Source organism: Rattus norvegicus, chromosome 20 (genome assembly GCF_021556685.1).
Source record: "Rattus norvegicus strain SHRSP/BbbUtx chromosome 20, alternate assembly SHRSP_T2T, whole genome shotgun sequence".
Classification (NCBI taxonomy): Eukaryota; Metazoa; Chordata; class Mammalia; order Rodentia; family Muridae; genus Rattus; species Rattus norvegicus.
The window spans coordinates 570199-590618 of record NC_141553.1 but is presented as its reverse complement, the minus strand read 5'-3'; the positions used below and the strand labels follow the sequence as shown (position 1 = coordinate 590618).

The 20420-nt window shown below is 37.1% G+C and overlaps 1 protein-coding gene across 2 annotated transcripts; it reads right to left on the bottom strand.

Annotated features, from left to right (window-relative positions):
- Positions 1 to 8015: 8015 nt before the first annotated feature.
- Or10al7 (olfactory receptor family 10 subfamily AL member 7) lies at positions 8016 to 9049 on the bottom strand. Of its 2 annotated transcripts, XM_087597277.1 has the most exons (2): positions 8642 to 9049; positions 8016 to 8221 (listed from the first exon to the last, which is right to left on the bottom strand). In XM_087597277.1, exons 1-2 carry the CDS (start codon positions 9006 to 9008, stop codon positions 8016 to 8018), a joined length of 573 nt encoding a protein of 190 aa, XP_087453403.1. In that variant the 5' UTR covers positions 9009 to 9049.
- Positions 9050 to 20420: the final 11371 nt, after the last annotated feature.

Sequence of the window (20420 nt, the reverse complement as noted above, 5' to 3'; positions counted from 1 at the left end):
ATTTATTTGTAATCATCTACATTCAGAGCTGACTCATGAACATGAGAGAGTTTCACATATTTTTCAATTATTTCCTTCAAGGAATTGAAATTTTTAACAAAGACATCTTTGACTTGCTCTCTTAGATTAGCTCCAACATATTATATCTATTTGAGGATGTTGTGAAAAGTGTTATTTGCTCCATATTTTTCAGTCCATTTGTCATTTCTGTAGAGGATGGCAACTGATTTTATTTGTGTTAATATTAGATCTAGCCACTTTCCTGGAAGTGTTTATCAGCTGTAGGACTTTGATAGTGGAATTTTTGGGATCACTTATTTATGCTATCATATCATCTGCCAATTCTTTTCCAAATTATATCTCTTTATCTCTTTTCATTGTTTTATTGCTTTTAAGTACTATACTGAATACATAAGGAGAGAGTGGACAGCTTTATCTCGCTCCTCTTTTCAGTGGAATTGTTTTCAGTTCCTCTCCATTTAACTTGATGTTGAGTATAGGCTTTCTGTAAATGACCTTTATTATGTTTAGGTCTATCCCTTGTATTTCTAATCTATTCAATTCTTTTCTGAATTGGTGTATTTTTGTCCAAGGCTTGTGTGGTATCTACTGAAGTGATCCTGTGATTTTTTTCCCCCCCTGATAGTTTTTTAAAATGGTGGATTACATTTCCTGATTTTCATATGTTGAAAAATTCCTGCACCTCTGTGATGAAACCTCCTTGAACATTGTGAGTCATTTTAATCTGTTGTTTGATTCTGTTTGTGGGTATTTTATTGGGCAATTCCGCACCTATGTTATGAGAAACAATGGTCTGTAAAAACCGTGTTAAGTTTTTATTTGCTTAGAATTTGGGGTAATCGTAGCTTCATGAAATGAATTGGGTAATGTTCTTTCTGTTTCTGCTTTGTAGAATACCTTGAGCTGTCTTGGCGTTCAGTCTCCTTTGAAAGTCAGATTGAATTTTGCACTGAAACCATCCAGCCCTTAGTTTTTTGGTTGGGAGTATTCTAATGAATTCTTCTGTTGTCTTTAGCAAGTGGTACCTATTCTGTTTTGTTTGTTTGTTTGTTTGTTTGCTTTTGGGTTTTTTTTTTTTGTCTTTTTCAAAGAATCAACTCTATTTTATTGTTTCTTTGTATTGTTCTCTGTCCTTTTAGGTTGATTTCAACCCTCAATTTATTAATTACTTTCTGTCTGTAATCACACCACACCTTTTAGCTATGCTTTCTTCATTTGGTTCTACAGCTCACAGGTTCTACTAAGTTGCTAGGAAGAGATTTCTCTAAATTCTGTACGCATACACTAAACGCTTTCCTCTTTTCACTACTTTCCTTGGGTTTCATAAGTTTATGTAGTTTACGTTGTATATTAATTTTTACTGAATTCTAGAAAATCTTTAATATTCTTTCTTTATTTCTATCTTCACCCATTTTTTATTTTGTGGAGAGCTGTTTAGTTTCCGTGGGTTTCTAAGCTTTCTGATGCTTCTGTTGTTGGTGCTGTGAAGCTTTCCTCCTTGGGGATCTGATAGGCACAGTGGTGTTATTTCAAGTTCCTTGTATATTTTAAGATTTATACTGTATTCTATTATGTCATCACTTTCGGAGAAAGTTCCATATGTTCTTGAGAATAGGGTATATTTATTCTTTTACGTTTAGGTGGTATGTTTTGTAAATATCAGTTGTGCTATTTGCTTTTTAATGTTAATTACCCGGAACATTTCTCTGTGTAGTTTTTGTCTGGAGAACCTGTTCATTAGTGAGAGAGAGACATTAGAGTCTCCAACTATCAATGAGTGAGGATCAATGTGTGACAGAATGTTTCTTTTTTTTTTTCTTAATGATTTTTTAAAAATATTTTTTAATTTGTTATGTATATGAGTACATTGTCACTGTCTTCAGACACACCTAGGGAAGGCATCAGATTCCATTACAAATGGTTGTGAGCCACCATGTGGTTGCTGGGAATTGAACTCAGGACCTCTGGAAGAGCAGTAAGTGCTCTTAAATACTGAGTCATCTCTCCAACCCCAGAAGTGTTTCTTTCACAACAGTGGAACCTCTTAAGTTTCAGTCATAGATGTTAATAATTAAAATGTTATCTTGGTAAACTTTTATTTTGAATATATAGATTCTTTTCCCATCTCTTTTGATTAAGTTTTGTTTGTCTCTATTATTAGAAATTGAAATGGCTACACCAGCTTGACCCTTAGGTCCATTTGCTTGGAATATCTTTTTCCAACCTTTTTCCTTGAGATAATGCCAAGGTAAGCCAGGGTGTGGCCAGGTATTTAGAGGTCGATTAGAAATTACATTGTATCTACATACCTCAAAGTGCAGGACAGGTAGAATAAATAAATAAAACTCTAAAAGAGACCCTGACCAAATTGACCATGGAGACTGGCGCAGACTGGGTGGCACTCCTTCCCTCTTGCTCTCTTCAGAACAAGAAATATCCCTTCCAGATTCACCCTTACCCGTTTTGAGATCTTATATGGGGCCTCGGCTCCTCTGACTGTATTAGATGATGTTACTGAACCAACATGTCATAGTTATAATGATTTGCATGCCAGGCTAAAAGACCTACAGGTAATACAGAAAGAAATCTGCTCACAGCTGGCAGCAGCCTGTGCCCCGGAGACACCTGAGACATCTCATCAGTTCCAGGTCGGAGACTCGGCTACATACGACAACACCGAGCCTAGATACTTGAGCCTCACTGGAAAGGACCGTACTTGGTGCTGCTGACCACTCTGACAGCCATCAAGTCTCAGCCCTCACCAGCCGCGTACTAGCTGTTGGGGCTGAGAGCTGGGACTTAGAGGGACATTCAGATCTTCAAAAAGCTCCCTAGACTTGCACATCAGATAAGTGGATACATCAGAGACGTGACTGGGAGGTTGCTATAATGCTCACTTGAGGAGTGTGCTTTAGAAACAAGAATTTCATGTTTGCCCTGGGTTCCATCGGGATAGGTATGGGGATAGGCTTGATTTCTATTGCAAATGATGTAAACATTGCATATGTTAGTACTCCTAACACTTCTTGGGACTGCGCCTCAGGGATCACAACCTGCATAAGTTTAGAAGTTCTAAAGGGCAGTCATGACCTTTGTGTGTAGGTTCAGATAGTGTCCAGATTGGAATCCTGATGCTAAACACTTAGTAAGACACAAAAGAGAGTTGAGAATTACTTAGGGCTATCTTAAGGCTGAGTCTAGGTGCTGCAAGGGCAGCTACAAGGACATCTGCTGTTGCCCTGCAACACAAGGCTTATGGAGAATTCAGAACTGCCATTGACTTAGATATAAAAAGAGTAAAAAAGACTTTTTAGCTGACCTCCAAGAATCCCTAACCTCCCTCTTAGAGGTAGTCCTTCAGAATAGGAGAAGATTAGACCTGATATTCCTTAAAGAAGGAGGTCACTGTGCTACACTAAAAGAAGACTGTTGCTTCTATGTAGACCATTCAGGAGTAATTAAAGGCTCCATGAGTAAACTTAAAAAGAGGTTAGACAAAAGACAGAGAGACAGAGACCATCAGGGATGGTTCAAGAGCTGGTTTAGTAGATCTCCTTGGATGACTACTCTGATATCTTCCCTTATGGGACCCTTCTTAGTTTTGCTTCTGCTTCTGATTATAGGTGCATGTGTGTTAAATAAACTAGTTACCTTCATTAGAGAAAGAGTGAGTGCTATTCAGATTTTGATGTTACACCAACAATATCCTGCTTTAGGAGGACAAGAAAGTCATGATATTATGAAGATACTGAAATTTAGTTCTATGATTAGAACTAGCCACTAGAAGAAGTGGGAAATGAAAGGTAGAAGTTTTAAGTTTGCCTCTACCCCTAGACAAAGGTTCAGAGTAGAAGAAATAAACCAGTTAGGCCCTGGGATTGTATGTTCCAGGAAGCTTCTCCTAGGGCCATAGAATAGGTAATTACATTGGCCGGTTCGACAACTCTCTCCCAGGAACTAGCTGACCATAAAGTTAGATTAAAATCTTAGAGAACAATCTTGAGAAGCAGGAAGCTTCTCCCAGGAACTAGCGGTTCATAAAGTTAAACAATCTTGAGAAACATGAAGCTCCTCTTTATGATTTTTCACTGGTATTCTCAACATTTTCTAATGACACCCTCCCTACCCCCTTGGGTTGTGGTTTCTTCCTTTAAATTCCCCTTCTCTTAGCTACTGGTGGTCGAACTCCACTGCCCCTGCAAGGGATGAGTCTCGACCCCAGTGCACTGGTTCCTATCAATAAACCTTGTCTAAATTACAGCAAGGATGGTCTTACGTGAGTTCTTGGGGGGATCGTGTCATCCCAAGACTTCAGTGAGGGTCTCCCCGCCCTGGGGGTCAGTGACAGCTCACAAGTGGCTGTAATTTCAGTCTCAGGGGATCCGACACCCTTTTCAGCTCCCTGGGCACTAGGCATGCATGTGGTGCACAGATATACATGCAGGTAAAACACTGACGCTTGTAAAACAAAAAGCATAAAAACAGAATGGCAGTTCTTGGTTGATATAATTTGATTTACATGAATACTCATAGTGACAATCATAGTCAAATAAACATTTTATTGATCTATAATGCAATCAAAGACACAGAAAGTGATATGATCATCTGAGTCACTTAAAATCTATTTATTTCAAAAATGCAATAAATATACAAATTAATAAAATTAGTATAATCACATATAGCTGAAAAATAATACCTTCCACATATTTGTTAAGCTTTTATAAATATTGCAGCTTGTAGTTAGTTGGTTTTGTAGGTGTTCATTTCCAGATATTAGCCCATAAACTCATAAATTCACGCAGAATACACTACAGGAGCTTAGGCTTTTTCTGTTGCATCCAGGCAGGTTGCTCTCTGGTTTTCTTGTCCGATCGTTTTTCTCTATGTATATTACAAGGATAGTTTTGCTCTTACAGTGCTTTATATTTTCCATATGCCTATGAGTTCTCTTGGAAAGAATCTTGCCTTAACTTTCTTCTTTAAAAAAACCAATGGTATGTTGGGTAAGAAGGGATTCTTCAGGTTTTGACCAGCTGATGTGTAATGTGGGAACCAAGCAGACAAAAGCTATCTTAGAAAGCATCAGGTGACTGGGACTTCCCACTGGGGAGCTTCACAAGAATTTGCTGAGTAAACACCCTATTCAAGAAGTGTTGGGACTGCAGTAGGGGCAGGACCCTCCACTACCCCCTCTGTGTGCCAAAGATATCTCCCTGCCCAAGCCACCTCCCTGATAGAGCTTGAATGTATGTCATATGCTTACTAGCCAATAGATTTAAAGGTCAATATGCTTAGCCAATAAGTTTAAACTGTAACCTTGCTGATGTAATTTGTACCCCTAAAAAGTATAAAAAGTGTATGCCTTTGTTCTTGGGGGTCGCCTCTGCCCTAAAAGCAGAACAACCCCAGTGCACTGGATCAGAAAACCTCTTGTTTATTGCATCGATCTCTGTCTCTGTGTCTCTGTGAGTGGGATATCCAGAATGTAGGGAATATTTCATTTTTGAAGATCATTTTTGAAGCTATTTCCTAATGTCTGCACTATCAGTGTTGTAGATTTTCAAATGCATGGCCAAATGAAAAGCTATTCAGGGACTAAGCATGCCTTATACCTACTTGAGGATGTTTTATCTTTTTGAAGGAACTCAGAAGAAGGGGATGGGGGTTGGGATTAGGGACTCTGTGGGGGAAGAGAGGAAGGAGGACAGCATTTGAGACATAAAAAATTAATGAAATAAATAAATATAAAAAATAAAGCAGAAATCAAATTGTATAAAAACAGTACTGTTTTACATCTTACCCCAAATCCAGAATTTTATATTCTATAATCAATCTAATGACTAATTCTCAAAAAATCAGGAAATTGAAAAAAATTAAAATATTACAAGTCCCACAATAGGTTGACCAGATCATAAACAGCAGTGTTTCTAGTACTGTACATCTTCTATGCCAGTATCCAGTCCAGAAATCCAGTTGACATTTAGTTATTATATATCTTAAGTTATTCTATTCTGTGATAATTCATTACTATTTTTATCTTCTGTGACCACACCTTTGAAGAGAAATAATTATTTTGCTAGAATGTCTCTGAATTTGGATTTGTCTAGTGATTTCTCTCTTTTACATTGAGATTATATGTATTTGGCACAGCTACCAAAATGTGTTTCCTGCTTTGCTTTTCTCAGTTCAGCATCAGGGGAATGCCTGCCATCTTAACAACGCCTGGCTAAGGAGCAATGAAATTATTTTAAACTATTTTCCTTTTGTAGTTAAAAATATTTTAATGTATTTTTCTTTTGTGTTTCCTTTTAAAGTAATAGAAGTCATAGGAGAATTAATTAGAGACTATGGAAATATCGTGTGTCTCTTCAAAACTTTAGGCATTGTTTTCAGCATCTCGGTCATTTTTTTTCCCAACGCTTTGTGCTTAATGGTCCTTACTGCATGTAAGTAGACTGAGAACAATGAGCCTGAGGAGTATATAATTAGTGTCATTCTGTTTGGGTGACTCATGCCTAAAACAGTACTGTAGTTTTAGTGTCATGGTAATTTATTTTTTAATTTCTTCTAAACTTTCTGAACACTTACTTTGGAATTTTATTTTTGTTTAATATTACACATAGAGACCCAAGATTCTAATTTTATTTTGTGTATTATAGTAACTTCTACCATTAGTTGTTTTGGTGTTCAAATTTCTTCAACTTGAAGCCATTGAAAGCTCTTCCTTGTTGGCTCCTGTATCTTTTCAGCATGTTGCATGTGCTTCATGATTTTGATGGTTTGTTATCTTATATTTGAAATGACCCTACCTCTTCTCCAAGGAACTCTGGTTTTTTTTTTTTTTTTTCTTTTTCCTTGTGGAATAACAACCAGAATCTAATTATCTGACACTAGCTGACCTTTTAAATTAGTCTTCTATCACTTGTAAACCTACTTCAGTTCCTGTATATGGTGTGTGTGTGTGTGTGTGTGTGTGTGTGTGTGTGTGTGTGTGTGTTTATCTGAAACTACGATGTTGATTTTGAGAATCACCTGGCTGAAGTTCTTTTCCAGAACCCTGCTAGAAATCATAAAAGGGAGGAAAAATGACTCCTGTTCCAACAATCATAGGCCCTGGGTGCCCAAAGACTGGAGTGTAGACTGACGTACCTAATGGTACACAAAGCTGAAGCTAACAATTCACTGCCCTGAAAACTACTTAGCTGTTCCAGTCCAATGCAATGAATTTACATGTGCTGAGGAATATGGAATTGTAGCATAACAGGCTGAGACCACTTAGAAGCAATTTCCTGGAAGACCTCCAAATGTATGTCAATTCATCTGCACATACATAAATTTATACATTTTTGAAAAATCTTGCAACTATACCAATAATTCTTTGCTTACCTTTGTTTCTTTTCCTGTAATGCCACTAGTATTTCCTTTAAAATCATTTATATCTTAGAAAATGCTGATGATAATTTCTCATACTTTTGTTTGTAGCATATAGTTTCAAAAGTTGACATATTGGTTATTGGAATGTGTGTAAAGAGAATCCACAAAAGAACTATTTAATTCTATGTTACATGTGTATAAAATTACATCAGAAGAATTTGAAGATTTTTATGAGAAGAAATACCCTGCTTCATAGAGCTATTAAGGCATCGAGTGCCATGTTTTGAGAACCTGTGTAGAGTCCAGAGGTATCAGGTATATCAGGGCTGGACAATGGCTAAGAATGGATACAGAGAGTTTTCAAGGCTACTGAGACATTAACATGTGGTTTAAACTCTGCCCAGGTGAAAAGCACTGGATTAATCTACTAAAGTTATTTAGTATCAAGCATACTTTACCATTATTTTCAATTAAAAATGGTGCTGAATGAAGAGAATACTCTAAAACAAAGTTATGTTTCTTAAAGATTGTTTTAAGACAGCCAGAAAGAGCACAGTGGTTTTGTTTTCTTTCTTTCATAGACTATGTACCCTTTTGAAAGAACACTTTGGGATCCTCGATTACCTATTCATTATCAGAACTTTCTTCAGACCCAGAGTTTTTCTCAGTGCTGCCTTGACTTCCTTGTTCCTTAGGCTATAGATGATAGGGTTCAGCATGGATGTCACTGCTGTGTAGAAGAGAGCCAAGAGTTTATCAATTCCTGGTGAATGGCTAGATTTGGGCCTCAAGTAGTTAATGGATCCTGAGCCATAGAAGAGTGTGACTACAAGTAGGTGGGACGAACAGGTGGAAAAAGCTTTATGGCGCCCCTCAGGTGAAGGCATCACGAGCACTGCGACCAGAATTCTGACATAAGAATAAATGATCAGTAAAAACGGACTAGATATACAGAGGATTGCTACCACAAAGATGGCAGCCTCATTTTGGGATGTATCTCCACAGGCAAGTGCCAGGAGAGGTGGAAGGTCACAGAAGAAGTGGTCTATCTCACAGGGTCCACAGAAGTTCAAGGAGAAAATAAAATTGGTTTGTCCCAACCCCACAATGCAACCTGTTCCCCATGAAACAATTGCCAAATGGGCACATACCCCACGACTCATTCGGGTTGCATAGTGGAGTGGGGAGCATATGGCTATACAGCGGTCAAAGGCCATGGCCGCCAATAGGCAGCACTCACTTATACCAAAAAGTGTGAAGAAAAACATCTGTGTGGCACATCCCTCCCGAGAGATCCCTCGGGCCTCACTCACAAGGCTCTGCAGCATCTTGGGTATGACAGAAAAAGTATAGCCAATCTCCAGGAGAGACAAGTTGGCTAGAAAGAAGTACATGGGGGTGTGTAGAACTGTACTGGTACAGATGGTAAGGGCTATGAGAGCATTTCCTGTTAGTGATACTAAGAACATGAGCAGGATGAGGGTGAACAGGAGGAAGCATTCTCCAGGGACCTCAGAGAACTTGGCAAATGCAAAGCGTTTGACAGACACGCTGTTCTCCTGCCACAGAGAACAGTTGACACTCATCTCCTGGAAGACAGAACAGTAAGTCATTAGAAGGACTTTTGCAGATGAGGGATATTAATCCTTTTAATACTTTTAGAGCCTCAGTTACATCCGAGACAGAGTCTTTCTCTGCAGTCATAAAATCAAAGCTTAGAAACAGTTTATTCTCACAGATTTTCACATCTAATACTTTCTCTCTTAACATCAAGGGGTTTTGCAAAGTGTACATTGAGTCAAGTGTCCAAATATTTGCAAAAGATGGTGGAAACTTGTAGTCCTGGCACTAATGAAGCTCAGAGGCTTACCATAGGTCTAAGTTCAGCTTCACATGTTGCATAAGCTATCACTCAAATAAAATAAAAGAAAAAACATTGATTGTATCTCAATTTTTTACCCACTCTTCTAATTAACTAGTTATCAGTGTTATGCAGAAAAACTGATCAGCCCACTCATCTATCTCTATGCTTTCCCATTGCCACAGATACAATCTCTTCAACCATTCTCTGTGGGTATTGGGCCCAGATTATTCTCTGGTTGCTATTACCAGTATTCAGATCCACACATTAAAGGTACTTATTTCCTCAAGATTCATCTTTTATTCAAGGCATAGTAAAATCAAATAACCATCCAATCAATAAATGTTACTGGTTTTAATACATAGAATTAAAGGCAGGGCACATCTCGATGTCTGCACAGTAATGTGGTGTTTGGAGAAGCTTCTTAAGATGCATAAGCTGAGCCATGAAAGAAAAGAAGGATCAACCAAACGGCACCATAGCCCATCAGACCGCAACCCTCAATATGGCAGCTGACATCTGTCACTTAATAGTTCCTCTTTATAGAACATGTTTTCTTAGTGAGAGTATCACTGCTTACACATTAAATTTCTGTCTTCTTAATATTGTCCATGATATTCTATGAATCAGACTATCGAGTTAAATAAAGAATAAGTTAAGAAAAAAAAGAGTAAAAGGTGTCTTGATATGTAGCCCAGGCTAACCTGAATGAAACTCCTAATTCCTCTCCCTCAGTCTCTTGAATGTGAGTATTCTAAGAGCAAGACATGGTGCCAGGCTTGATAGAAATTTCTTCCTATCTTCATCTCAGCATCTTACATTACAATTCCATCAAACTACCTGTATTTCTGTATACATAGTATCTATACACTTCATTCCTCTTTGCTCGTTTTTGCATAGGGCAGCTGCTGTGGGCTTGCTTGGTTACTTACATGGAAAACTGTTCAGTTCCAGCACAGCCTTGTCTGTTTTCCGGATAACATCCATCTCTTCTGCCTACAGTTACGCTCTGTTTTTCACACTGTAACTGCTGAAGTATTCTTTAGCACTCTGGTGGTAACTACTTCTCGTTTTGTTCACACTGTAGCCTTATACAGAGACTGAGTATGGACTTCAAAGTTCTTACATTTTTACCATCCTTACCAATCCATGAGTTCTCATGTAATGAGAAGCTCCAGTGTTTAGCTCCTTACGTATTCTGCCTGTCCCTTCCCACTATATCCTCTGAAGTTCAGTCATTTGTCCCTCAAATTTTGGAGATGCAGCAAACTCATTTTTCTCCCAGCCTGATACCTTTCTCCTTCAAATGAGATGAACTTTTCTGTTTTGTGAGGTGGATATGTCTTTGCTGAAGTTTGGGTTTCCTTGCCAAAAATTTGAATACACCATTTTTTTCCCAACAAGGGTAGAATAGGAGATATCACCAGCATGTTAGGCCCTCTCTCTATTCACTTGATATAATGAAATGTCATAGGTTATACTCTATTGTATGTGAGTAGATCAGCTCATGATTGATCCACAAGTCAAATAAGGGCCTCAGTGTTTCCAAATTATAAATAAACATGTTACCTATGTTCATAAATACATGTAAGACATATGTATATGCCATATACACATGTGTGCCTGTATATTCATGCAGAAACACAGACACAGAGAAGCACAATAGAGTAGAGCAAGGGGAGATTTTTGCATGAGTTACAATGTTAATGTAAACAACAATGCAGGGTAACAGCATTTGTTCACACTCTGTTTCTCCATTTGGTCACTTATAAAAGGGACTGAGAAAAAAATGTATTCCCCATGAGGTTGCTGCAGTGTGAATTAAGTTAATTTTCCAAGTCCCTTAAGTTGATCAGGTGCTGAATGCTTATCAACTACACAGGACATGAGCATGTGTATATGTCTACCCACAACCACTTTAGATTTATCTTTGTGTACACTCTATTTTGGAGAATTTCTCACCATAATGCATACTTTTGATCACTATCACTATTCTTCCATTAGGGATAATGGAAACCACCCCTCCAAAACAACAAAACAATAAAAGCAAAACAATACACAGTTTTCTCACTGGGGAAGGGGATATAGTTATCTATAATAGCTTATTAGATCTATTAGATTAGATCTGCACCCATTCATGCAAAAGTTCTAAAAATCTAAGCATAGAGAACACAGGACCGACTTAAAGCTCTGACAACTATGAAGCAGGAAGTCTGTTCTACGTATTTGACCTCTCAATGGGCTCTGCTCTTGTAGAAAATTTCTGAAATGCAGAGGATTCTATTATGATTCATTTTACACTTATTTTGATGTACTATAAATATTTCTCTGTACTGAATTAAAACAAAACAAAACACCAAATAAACAACCCTCCCAAAGCCAACACCAAAAACGGCTATTTTTTAATCTGAAATATTTTCTAAGCACCTTGCTTTTCATTAAGAGTTTCTGTATTTGTATAGGTAGCACTCTAGTTAGAGAGGGTTAACTTTCTCCCAATTAAATTTCCAGAAAATTAGCTTGAAACCCAGAATGTTATATTTTAATTTAATTTACATAATAAAGATGATTTGCTCAGAAGGAGTATCAAGATTCTTGAGAAACAAGTGTCACAACACTCTGATGTAGATATCCCATCTCTTCCTCATTTCTTATATTTTCTTGACCTAAATTTTGGGTTCACTATTTCCTTATAAGCACCACATGATGTAATACTCCCCATCTTTCTAGTTGAGCTGTTTGAACTGGTTTCCTACCAATAATCAGCTCTATTTTATACATAGGCATTCAGTGTTATAAAAATCAGGTGTGCATTTAAGCCCTGGTAAGATTCTGAAGTTTCATATCACAAGCTGTGTTTTTATTGGCAACTATACATATGTAACAGATGGTACATGACATCAGAGGACCTTGAAATCTTACCGTCTTGGCTTTGCATGATACCTTACAAAGCCCCAAAATAAAACTCAAGCATACTCGACATAGCTCTGCTTTGGGAATGGTACAGGTATAAAAGATACCATTTTTCCATGATGTTACAAGGTTAGAAATGTTCGCTGGTGGGTTCAGTCCCTTATCTGATCTTTTAAGGCCACCACACACTGTTAGAAAATTTTCTGTACACTGTATGTGTCTGTATGTAGAAATTCTCATGAGGTGTTCATCTTCACTATCATATAGTAACTATTTCTAAAATTCTATAACAGTACACACAACTTGTGTAGATCAATCAGGAAAACATTATTAGGAGGCTCACCCCTGACTTCCCAGGTTCCTACTATTCACTCACCTAGTGACATTTATGCAGCTGAGTGGCAATTTAGTTCAACACAATAGAAACCGTGGGATCACTTGACTGAATTACAATGTACTGTATAACCTAAATATGACAGTAATAAGTCAATTCTAATTTACATTGAAATAAGCGATTAACACAATACACAACTGTTTTCTGAGAGGGATACTGGAGTCTGCATAAACTTTAACAGCTTTCAAAGGAAGAGATAATAATTACAATAACAAGAATGGAAAATGGTTTGAGAATCAGATGTCATTTTATATACTTTAATTCACTCTCCTCAGGCTTAATCTTGAAAAATCAACTGTGACACCTACCTCAATTCACAATATATGAAGAGATAAAAAGGTAGTTTCTATGTCTTAGTAGCCACTCCTGGATTTCTGTTAATCCTCTCCTTACAACATATAGGGAACGTACACCACCCCCATCTTCTCTACATTGTATTGAAAAGCTTTGGTTATAGTCAGAAACCATGCCTGATGTCAAGAGAATTGTCTCTCTCAGTTGAGAGCATCATGTCCTTCCAGGCAGTATGCAATATCTCTCTCTCTCTCTCTCTCTCTCTCACACACACACACACACACACACACACACACACACACACACGCTTTACAATTCCCATTATATGCATTTTCTGCTTTCCTAGAGAACAATGAGCTGTAAACATATTATACAGAAATTGTTCTGTCTTCTGAGTCTTTTTCTCTCACTCTCCCCAGGAGACTCACCATCTCTTCTCACTGGTGAGTTGCAGAAAGCTTCTCATTGGCCTCCTGAAAATCCTTATGGATAGGACTATAGCTCTGTGCATTGGAGTTGAATTCTGCAACAGCCCTTTCTCCTGAGAAATAGTTCTATCACAGAACATCCGAATCATACCATCTATAAGGGAGTATGGCAATAAGCTAATCCTCTTCCTACTGAATCAAATTTGCCACACTGATGACAAAGATCCAACATATGGCTAGACACTGAGTTTTGATTTTGTTTTGAATATTATTTCTTGTTAGAGATAGCTGAGGAAATATTTCATTCACATCATAGTATATTTCATCACACTGTGGGTTTGCTGTGGATGCTAATTATTTCTTTCTGTTACTAAGTTACCATTTGTTTTTTAAAAATCATGAAAATATTTTGGATTTTATGAAATGAATTTTTCATCACTTACAATAAGTATGTGTTACTGATATTATATACCTCTTGATTTCTAAGAAAAATCACACGGTGTGTAAATTATTCTATACTGCTGTACTCAGTCCCTACTGTTATGTGGTAGGTGATTGCTGTTCTTATTGCTTTATCTTTGATACAGGGAGGGTGCTATAAGTTTTATTTTTATGAGAGGTCTGTTTGGCTTCATGAAAGGAGGTACTATTGACCTGATTTGGGCAACAGAAATAGAGGGGTTAGTATATGTCCAACTATCTTACTGAGTAGTTTGAGGGTTATTATCTATTCTGTCTTAAGTGGTTGACAGAATCCATCAAAAAATGTTGGTTGCAAAGCCAGATGGGAGAATATAGAGTGCTGATCATATCCTAGACACGATCCTGATAACTTGGAAAGAAAGAAGCCACTCTCTACCCAAATAAACATTTGGTCTACTCAACCATAAAGAGACTAAAACCAGGTTATGACAGCACCAGCTAAGCTTCTGTTTCTCCATCAGAGAACTTGCTTCTCAGAAATCATGTGATGGCAGTTGGTCTAACTGATAGGCTTGGAAAATTCCTGCCTTCTCCAGAGTGCTTTGGTATTTTAAATTGGTGTGCATTTACTTTTGCCTGTCTTCAATCAGGTCTGCATATGTAAATTAGGTACATTTTCTCCCCTGTCCCTTTTTCTCCCCTCACCTGTCTGTAGCTCTATAAACTAGCCCTGCCATTTCAGTTTACAAGCTGTCCTCTGATTCAGTCTCCTGGAATTTTTAAAATTTTTTTTGCATTTGTAATGTTTTTTTTAATTTTTATTAGATATATTTCTTTACTTACATTTCAAATGTAACTCCCCTTCCCGGTTTCGTGTCCATAAGCCCCCAACCCCTCCACTCTCCCTCCCCCATACAGGTATTCCCCCTATACATCTCCCTTATTACCCACCCCAATATTCCCCAGCACTGGAAGTCCAACCTTGGCAGGACCAAGGGCTTCCCCTTCCACTGGTGCCCCAACAAGGCTATTCTCTACTACATATGCAGTTGGAGCCCTGGGTCAGTACATGTATAGTCTTTCACTAGTGGTTTAGTCCCTGGAAGCTCTGGTTGGTTGACATTGTTGTTCATATGGGGTTGCAAACTCCTTCAACTCTTTCAATCCTTCTTCTAATTCCCTCCCAGGGGGTCCTATTCTCAGTTCGATGGTTTGCTGCTAGCATTAACCTCTGTATTGGACATGCTCTAGATGTGACTCTCAGGAGTGATGTATATCCGGTCCCTTTCAGCATGCATTTTTTTAGCTTCATCAATCTTATCTAATTTTGGTGGCTGTATATATATGGGCCACATGTGGGTCAGGCTTTGAATGGCCATTCCTTGAGTCGCTGCTCTAAACTTTGCTTCCATATCCCCTCCTACGGATATTTTTTCCCCTTTTAAGAAGAAGTGGGAGCATCTGCATTTTGGTCATCTTTCTTGAGCTTCCTGTGGTCTGTGGATTGCATATTGGGTAATTTGAGCTTTTTGGGTAATATCCACTTATACCAACCATACCTACCACCACCGAGAGCCTGATCCCCAGTTCCTCTAAGCACCCAGAGACCACTGCTGTGCAACAGCTGATTCTGGGTAAGGACCCACAAAAAGTTCAGCTATTCAAGGATTTTACTTCATGAACACTATTTAAGATAAATGCAGATCTTGTGTTTCTACATCAAACTGTTATGGTAGCTTTTGATTCAAGAACTTTGTGTATATAATGACATAAGGGAAATATTACCACAAGAGAGTTAATTTATTTTATCATATTATAATATAGTATAATAAAAATAGAAATCAGTAGAAGGAGAGTACAGGAACTGTAAAATCACTTGGATTTGAAAAAGACACATTTTTAGTCTATCATTGAAAGGATCAGGAAGTAATTTGAAAGTTCCTAGAATTAAATTCAAGTGAACATATAATGTTCATAATTTTTCACAAACACATAAATGCACTCCTGAGAGGAAATTCTGAGATGGACCTTGCACAGGAATAACTGACTTTAAATCAATCATGGGACTTCTGTTAGACTGACAAGGTGATATTTCCCATGATAGTTTGAGTTGAGAATATCTAAGAATGAATAGAATCTGAAGTTCATCAAACCTTGTGATAGGAAGGTCTGCCTCAAATTGTTTGAGGAAGCCAAGGCTGAAAGAGTCCCTTCAATAGCTGATATTGTATTTCAACAGTAAGCAGATGCAGTTTTTTTTGTGACTTCCTAAAGCACTAGTGTTTGCAGCATCCGGTTTTGACATGATAGCTATCCAGTTGATGGCCTAGCTTATGTTCTTTGCCTTAGTTAGGCTCCTGATGCTAAAATCAAACACTATGATCATCATCAACTTGGGAAGGAGGATGGTTATTTCATTTCACAATTTTTAGTCAGTATGTCATCCAGGCAAGTCAGGGAAGGAACTCAGCAAGAATCTGGAAGTAAGAATTGATGCAGGGGAGCATAGAGGACTGCTGCTTACTGGCTTACTCAATCATATCTTGCTCAGTCTGTACCTAGGACCACCACCCAAGAGGCAATGGGGGCCTATGGACAGGAAACAGGGAAGGGGAATAACGTTTTAAATCTAAGTAAAGAAATATATCTAATAAAAAATTTTAAAGAAGAAAGATAGGTACATCCATTAAATGTCTCAACATGATAGTTTTTTAATTGTGAAATCGTCATCACCTATATTTCTCTTCTCTAATGCATATGCCTTTTTAGATATGACATCAAATGAACTGGCCCTTCTCTTTTAGATCTTCTGAAAGTTATCACTGAGAGAATTATCTGTTCATACACAATTTCTTCATGAAACTCAGGCTGATTGCATGTTTATCAGCTGTGATTTATGGCTGATGTCAACAAGCCTTTGTCCTCTATGTTCCTAAATGCATCTGTAACGATGTCCTTCTGCATTTGTCTTTTTTTCCTTTTCTTTTTTTTTTTCTTTTTTGGAGCTGGGGAACGAACCCAGGGCCTTGCACTTGCTAGGCAAGTGCTCTACCACTGAGCTAAATCCCCAACCCTGCATTTGTCTTAATATCTTGTTTTTATAAGTTATTAAAAAATATTACCCAACAAAGGACTTTAGGCAAATAAATTGGAAGAAAGTAGTCTCAAACAACTCTGACCTGTGTGGTTTGCTTTGTGAGTTTTTAAGAGTTTGTATGTGAAGCCTCTAAGTTATGTTCTCATTATATATAGACTACAAATTATGTCATAAAGGCAGCTGTTCCATGAGAATCAGGTTGTTAATCTTGATTTGCTCAGAGTAAGAAATTTATTTTCATTTTTTTTTTACAGTCCTAGTTCAGAATGTGACTTGACAGCCTGGAATTATCTCATAGTAAAGACCTGCCTGTGCAGAATCAGTGATCACAATGCAGGTTCCCAGAAGATTTTGCTCTTGGTCACTCTCATGCCTGGTGATAATTGCCCTATTAGGAATATAGGGATCCCTAGGTCCCAGTTTAGGCTGATATCATTTCCTGCTGCAGTGACACACTTTAGTATCCACTAGCTCTGGGCAGAGCACTCACATCTGATATTTGGCCCTGGATTCCAAGATTCATTTTCAGAATCTAGTTTCTGGAAAGCATCACCTTCTCAGCCTGGGAAAGTAATCAAAAGGATGAGGGGACAAAAGTTTCAGAGGTGAGGAAATAATAACCATACATTTTTCTTTTGCTCATCTCTCTATACTACAACTCTCTAGCAAGAAAACTATTATTTTCATCAACTGCTAACTCAACTTTCTTTAAATGATTCAGTTAATGTTTACATGTCTTTTTTTAATGCTAGGATTTAAAGTATTTCTGAATTATATAGTAAATTAAATTTCACTATAAAATCGGATTTGAAATAATTCACATTTTAAGTTACCTTTAATTTGAAAAACACACATTCAGCAATGAAAAAAGCAGATATATAAACAAAATAGATCACTTCTATATTTGAAAGGATTTCTTTATGACTTAGATTTCTAAAATTCTTTCCAATTTTAGAGTTTTCTGAAGAGCAAACAATGTGAAGTTCTTTCTGATGCAGCAATAGTGTTGTTTGTCCGTGGGCTACTGAGGAGGCAGTCTATGGCTTTTAGTGCTCATGTTCATGGACGATAACTATGTTCCCTTGACTTTGAATCTTTGTATTTTTGAAAACTATGAAGAATGAAACACATTGCATTCATATTAGATACATACATTTAAAATGTGAGTAAATTAAGGTATTCATGCCCTCTGGTTTCTCAACAAGGTTGAGTTAAATAAATACATTTGGACATGATGACAATGTCAGAGGAAAAACTTGAAAATATGATATATAGTAGTAGGTATCTCCCAAAAAAACTCTAAGATATCTGGGAAATTTTATTTTACATCATTATGATATAAAATACTGTTTCACACAATTTCTAAGGACACTCAAGTACACTGACTGAAGAATGTGGAGAGTACAGAGGTAGGGAATGAACACATATCTTTTTCAATAAATATGTATGAATGAAGGAGTTCAGGTCCCAACTTGAATACGGTGAATGTATAACATGCAGACTATTGTCCAGGGATGGATTTTTCATACATGGATTCTGCTGGAAAGAAATTAGTGTCACTACTTTAACAGTGTTAGCCACATTCTTCAATCTTTATAAATTGAATTGAAATTTTCAAGTTTTTAACTTTATTTTTCAATAAATTTGAATATATTACCATATAAATATAAGCATTGAATTAGATAATTGAAGGAACATTATGTTATCATACCATATATTTAATAGATGCTTTAAGCAACAGTCGCTAGTTCAGAGAGGAAAGTAGGGAGGGTAAGAATTTAATGAAATAGTAAAGATATCAGCTTATCAAAAATACTTTTATGTGTATTCTGTTGTTTTAAAATAGTCATTTCAGATAATAAGAAAAAGATTAAAAACAACATTTATACTCATTAAACATTTCCCTCCCCTTTTAAGACATGTGGTTTGCTCTGTGAAATGGGCTTATGTGTAAATTTACATGGTTACTAACAAAGCACCTGAGGGTTTCAGGAGGAATGCTCAGAGACTGACCGTGCTCTTGAAGTAATGTAAGTGGAATATCTTCTGAAAACAGAAAGGAGGGTAAAAATTGTACTGAACCTTGAAGTAATTGATAGTGTGTGAAGTTGTTTTTTTTTAGAAATAATTTTACATTGATGAATTCCTATTTTTATTTTATTCTTATGGTCATAAGAGATCAAGTAATGAAGGGTTATAGCCAAAAGATAAGTGACTACCTATAAGGCTTTCTGTCTAGGATAGTCAAAAAAAATCTTTGATAAAACACAAATGAAATCGGAAATCAAGGGGTTTTACTCCAGATAGAATATACACTTCTATGAAAATGGCATCATATAGCACAGTATCATGTACAATGTATATACACAAACATTTAAAGGACCTAAGTAAAGTAAGAAATCCATTGGGCTCTTATCCCCTATTGCTTGTACACCGTGAAGCTAAAATAATAAGGAAAATAGTTTATTAACACAGCGATTAAAAATGAAAATTCGAGTCATAGTATTATAAAAAATACACAACTCTAAAATAATTTTATAAGGCTCTAAAATATTCAGAATTAACAAGAATACTCTATGCTGACTGTTAAAATACTCTAGACTGCCTATTTCCATATTATAAGAAAAATTCTGCCAAAATTTTCCACCCATGAAATCTATCAGTTAAGTCATTACAGCTGTGTTCTTTGTTCTTAGCATGGTGTTTATAAATATACATTTAAAGTAGAGAAATAGAGTATCCCGTCCTGCTATTTTTCTCTCTAAATGCATCTTTCTTACTTTTTCTCACGACACAGCTGGATACCTACCAAGAGTTTATTTATGTATTTGAGTTATCTCTTTCTACTTTTGCTGACGATCTTACAAGGGCCGCTGAGGAAGTAAAGGGTAAATTTCCTGAAAGAACAATTGAGGCAACTTGGAAGAACTGAGCAGTTATTGATTGTTGAGTATTTTTTCACATGATCAGTTTTGAAGTTCTGAAAATTTCTAAAACTTTTTTTTTCTTTTTCAGATTGTAGTATAATTACATCATTTCCTCATTCCCTTTCCTTCCTCCATATCCTTCAATATACTGTTCTTGCTCTCTTTAAACTCCATGGCGTTTTTTCATTAATTGTTACATGTATACATAAATTTAAGTGTGTGTGCGTGTGTGTGTGCGTGCGCGTGTGTGTGTGCGTGTGTGTGTGTGCGTGTGTGTGTGTGCGTGTGTGTGTGTGCGTGTGTGTGTGTGTGTGTGTGTGTGTGTGTGTGTGTATCCTACTCAGGCTCAGTCTGTATAAAGTTACTCCTATGTGTTTTTAGGACTGACCGTTTGGAATTGATTAACCAATTCGTGTGCTCTTCTCTAGGTAAGACTATTTCTCACACTCTTCTCCTTTCTTGTTTGTAGTTCTATGTGTAGCTCTGTACATAAATGGTTCTCAGTGCATTCTTTATTCTCTGAGTTTCCTCCTGGAAATCAATCTCTTCTCTCCCCGGCCACTCTCTTCTGCCTCTTTCCTCTGTAGAACAATTACCATCTTCTACCTTTAGGGTTCATGAATCTCAGGAGGATTTCTGATCCGAATGTATTTCTGCATTTGTCGCCCTCCTTTTCGTGAGTAGAGTG